The sequence below is a fragment of the Ziziphus jujuba genome, chromosome 4 (genome assembly GCF_031755915.1).
Source record: "Ziziphus jujuba cultivar Dongzao chromosome 4, ASM3175591v1".
Taxonomy (NCBI): domain Eukaryota; kingdom Viridiplantae; phylum Streptophyta; class Magnoliopsida; order Rosales; family Rhamnaceae; genus Ziziphus; species Ziziphus jujuba.
In genome coordinates this window covers 1844207-1848983 of record NC_083382.1, presented here as the reverse complement: position 1 = coordinate 1848983, position 4777 = coordinate 1844207, and the positions used below count along the sequence as shown (strand labels likewise).

General features: G+C 37.1%; 1 protein-coding gene across 1 annotated transcript; it reads left to right on the top strand.

Annotated features, from left to right (window-relative positions):
• The first annotated feature begins 607 nt into the window (after nucleotides 1-607).
• Nucleotides 608-1726, top strand: LOC107415835 (uncharacterized). The gene has a single exon (XM_016024239.2). The coding sequence runs from the start codon at nucleotides 608-610 to the stop codon at nucleotides 1724-1726; it is 1119 nt and encodes a 372-aa protein (XP_015879725.2).
• The last annotated feature ends 3051 nt before the right edge of the window (nucleotides 1727-4777 follow it).

Here is a 4777-nt window from a genome sequence, read left to right as displayed (position 1 = left end):
TATGCTACTTGATTAAATAATAAAAAAATATTATATTGTCACTTGTCAATTGTCATCCATTAGTACCTAGCAAAAGACGTGGTATTTAAGTGTGGCATGCCTTTTCAACCTAAAAAACAGGAGGCTTTTTATTAAATAATTTATCCAAAAGACGAAAGAAAAAATATTTCTATATTATAAAAATATAGAAGGCGAAAGGGCCCGATTTTCTTCTTCGTCTCTGCAACTTCTTTTTCTCTCTGTTTCAGCTGATGGCTTTATATTCATTCGATTTTTCCAATAAAAATACACAGAGCTTTCTCAATCAATACTCTTTTCTTTTCTTTTTTTCTAAAATCCCCATAGCAATTTTTAGTAATATTTATCAGAAGTTCTTTCAAACCCACTTTCTCCTCTATGTTAATCATCATCAAACTATCAAATGAATCAATCAAGCCCTACACCAGAGATATTAAGAACAAAAAAACCACCATAGGGACCATCTTCTTCTATTAAAGGATCCCAATTTGATGATAAACCTCTATGGAACCATGTCAAAGTTCTCAATGTAGCTGTTGGTGGAGGTGGAAACCGATACTCGACTTGCAACTATTGCAGCAAAAAAGTGATGGGTTCATATTCAAAGGTGAAAGCTCATTTGCTTAGGATTCCAGGTCATGAGGTTGAATGTTGTAAGGCTGTTGCAGGTGATTTAGTTCAACAAATAAAAAGAGAACATGACCAAGTTGAAATCAAGAGATTTCAGGATGAGTTCAATGAAAGAGAAAAGGCAGAGTATATCAATTTACCCAGCAGTTCAGATTTTTTGCAACATAAAAAGAGGAAAGGAGCTGTGGTTGGATCTTTAGAAAAATCTTTGAACACTGCACGACATGATATTGCTTACAAGGAAGCTGCTAGGATGTTCTATGCCGGTGCATTACCTTTCAATTTTGTAAAGTCTCCCTATTTTAGGCAATATTCAAAAACACTAGCAAACAGCAATTTGGCAGGTTACACTCCTCCTATGTATAACAGATTAAGGACAACTTTGCTTACACAAGACAAAGAACATATTAATAGGAAGCTTCAGCCAATTAGAGATTCATGGAAGAAGAAGGGAGTGTCTATTGTCTCTGATGGATGGTCGGATAGACAAAGAAGACTTCTTATCAATATGATGGCTGCATCTTCTGGTGGAGCAATGTTTCTAAAATCAATTGATGCTAGCAACAATATAAAAGATGGGGACTATGTGGCTTCTTTGTTTCTACAAGTGATCAATCAAATTGGAGACGCCAATATTGTTCAAATAATTACTGACAATGCAAGCAATTTCAAATTTGCAGGATTACACATTAAATCCAAGTATCCTCACATCTTTTGGACTCCCTGTGTAGTTCATAGCTTAAATTTGGCATTAAAGAATATATGTGATCCATCTGAAAGATCACATCAATACACCCACTGTAAATGGATTGCTGATTTAGTGTCTGATGTGCAAATAATTCGAAATTTTATTATTAATCATAGTATGGCATTATCTATATACAACAAATATTCTAAGTTGAGTTTGTTAAGAATTGCTGATACTAGGTTTGCATCAAGTATTGTGATGAGTAAACGTCTAAAAAAAGTGAAGACAGCATTAGAAAATATGATAATGGATTCTGAATGGAAATCATATAGGGATGCAAATGTTGAAAGTGAAGCACAAAAAGTGAAACAGTGCATTGTTAATGATTAGTGGTGGGATAGGTTAGACTATTTTTTATCTTTTACTGAACCTATATTTGATATGTTACGGGTTGCTGATATAGATATTTCTGTTTTGCATTTGATTTATGATATGTGGGATACTATGATTGAAAGAGTGAAAAAACTTATATTTGACCATGAAGGAAAAGATTTAATTAGTGGTAGTTCAGTTTTTTTTTATGCTGTTCATGAAATTTTGGTGAGTAGATGGGCCAAAAGTAACACCCTTTTACATTGTATGGCACATTCTTTGGTGCCAAAGTATTATTGTCATGCTTGGCTCCAAGGTGGGAATAATGGAATTATGAGGTTAGCACCACATGAGGATCAAGAGGTGTCTACCAATAGAAGCAAATGCTTCATGAGACTATTTCAAAATCCAAATGATTTGAGGAAGGTTTATGCTGAATTTGGAGTTTTCTCAAGTGGTTCTGACTATTTCAATCAACCACATGTTATTGAGGCGAGAATATTTGAGGAGCCATTGTCGTGGTGGGCTAATCATGGTGCTTCTACACCATTGTTGCAAGCTTTAGCCTTCAAATTGCTTTCACAGCCAGCATTTCATCGTGCTGTGAGAGAAATTGGAGTACTTATTCCAACATACAAAGTATCGAAAGAAATAAATTGGTGAGTAGTACAGCTGATGACCTTGTTTTTGTGCATTGTAATCTTCGCCTAATGTCGAGGAAAGAAGAAGAGTACAAGATTGGGCCAACAAAATACTGGGACTTATGTATTTTTTTTTTAAATCTTTTTTTATCATTATTATTATTTTTTTTTAATGTAGAACTTAAATAATAACAAAATTGTTTTAAATATTTTTTTAATCATCAATCCAACTATTAATGAGTTTAATTTTTTATATATTACATCATTTCTATAAGTGGTGATAAAGCTAATTTGGATAACTATGCCACTGTAGAGTTTGCAAAACTTTCACTTAATGAACCTGAGTTGGAGATTATGACATTGAGTGATGCTAATGAGTAAAGCAGAGAGAGGAATTGATAGGAATATGTGGATTTGTAACTTTTGCACTTTTAAGAATTTAAGAGTCTTTGTAACTTTTGTTATTTTTATTTAATTAGATTAAATTATGTTATGTAATGGAATTTAGTCTTTTTTAAACTTCAATATGCATTAGATTGTTTTTGTTTAATTCAATGAGAATTTGATATGCATTACAAGTTTTCTATTTATTATATGTAGCTAATATTTGTCCATAGATATGATTTATATGAAGATAAAAAATTTATATAAAATTTTTTTATTTTTGTCAAACATACTGTAACACCCTGTCCCAAACCATGTCGGAATTTTTGCATGGTGACCGAGGTTGACTGTTGACCGTTGACTTTGACCATTGATCGAAGGGGTCAAAAGTTGACTTTTTGTTTCGGTTGGAATTCTAGTTTGACTGAGGTACCGTTACAAAGTACACATTGGCACGAGTTCATAGACTAGTAGCACGTTGAAAACGGAGCTACGGTTTGAAAGTTATGAGCAAAACAAGTTAAGGTTCAAACTGTCAAAAGGTGCCGGGGTTGACTTTTTATGGTTGTAGAATTTTGCTTTGACTTTGGTATGGTTGTAAAGTGCTCGTCGATATGAGTTCACAGACTAGCGGCACGCCTAATTTTGACGTACGGTTAAAAAGTTGTGGACGTTTGAAGTTTGCCGAATACTGTAATATTTTATTATATCTGGCTTAAATGCACAAAAGCACCACGTGTCGGCACCTGATTGGTCCACATGTTTGAACAGTGTCACCCACGGTGGCTTTTATTTGACAAAAATCTCAGGGAGGAGAGAGAAAGAAAGAGAGGAGAGAGAGAGAGAGAGAGAGAGAGACAACCGGCCGCCGGATTCCGACAAATATTCCAGCCGATTCTCGTTACACGCACCAGCCAGTCAGAAGGCTCTCCCCATTTTCGGCCAAACCCGAAAATTTCACAGCCGTTGGTCGCCGGATGCGCTCGGATCGAGGCGGCGAAGTTTGGCGGTGATTTTTCCCTCCACCGCCGTTTGCCCTGTTTCCGGCCACACGCGCCAGCCACCCCTCACCACCTCCTCATTTCCGGCCAGCCCATCAAATTTCACGGCCACGGGACCTCCGACGCACCGGGATCGGAGCGTTTTCTGGCGAGGGGCCGAAAATCTTCAAACCCCAATTTCTCCGCTGTCCGGCCTCCGTTTGCCTCACCACCGGTCCCATTGGAATCCTCTCCCCTCGATCTACAAAACTGCCAAAAATCTCAGCCAACGGCCACCGCACGGGCCGCCGCAGGTGACGGTTGCCGGTGACCGCTGCGGCTCGCCGGAAGTCACTGTTTCGGGGAGTACCCAGTCGCACCGCAGGTCCCTGTCCACTAATTCTGACCTCCTGAATCCAAATCCGGCATCCTTTTCCGCCAATTCGCGGTGGTTAGGGAGAATTGAAGAGTCGAATCCCAAAAGCTTTCCGGCGAGATTCCGGCCACCTAGGGTCCGATCTCCGGAAAGTAAGACAGAATCTGCGATCCTCGTTCCACAAGCTTCGATTCGGTATATTATTCGACAATTTTGGTTAACGTTTGTGTTTGACCCCCCAGGTACCGGGTATTATTTACCCGAATAAAAATATTAATTTATTTGAGTGTGTGTGAATTGTGTTCTAGGAGCACGGGTGAGTCGTGGAATTGATCCCATGGTGGATCATGGTTTAATTGCGTGCTCCAGGTGAGTGACCCACCTTTAAAAATATTTTGGGCAATTAATTATGTTTAATTGGTGTTTAATTGGTATTTAAATTATGCTCATGTGGTACAATTTAATTATGGTTTTATTGTGATTTAATTTATTTATTATGCATCAACAAAGTATATTTCGGTAATAATCGTACTTGGTTTAAGTATTATTTTTGGGCATAATTGGTTTAAATATTTTATGAAAATATTTGTTTAAATTGGTGGTTTAATTTTATAATTATGCCCACGGTATTTTATTTGTTGAACATCGTATTACGAGAAAAATTATGATTTGTTGGTTATCGATGTTT

Bases quoted from the DNA above. Each gene is read 5' to 3' on its own strand.
- LOC107415835 (XM_016024239.2), top strand. From the start codon at position 608: ATGGGTTCATATTCAAAGGTGAAAGCTCATTTGCTTAGGATTCCAGGT.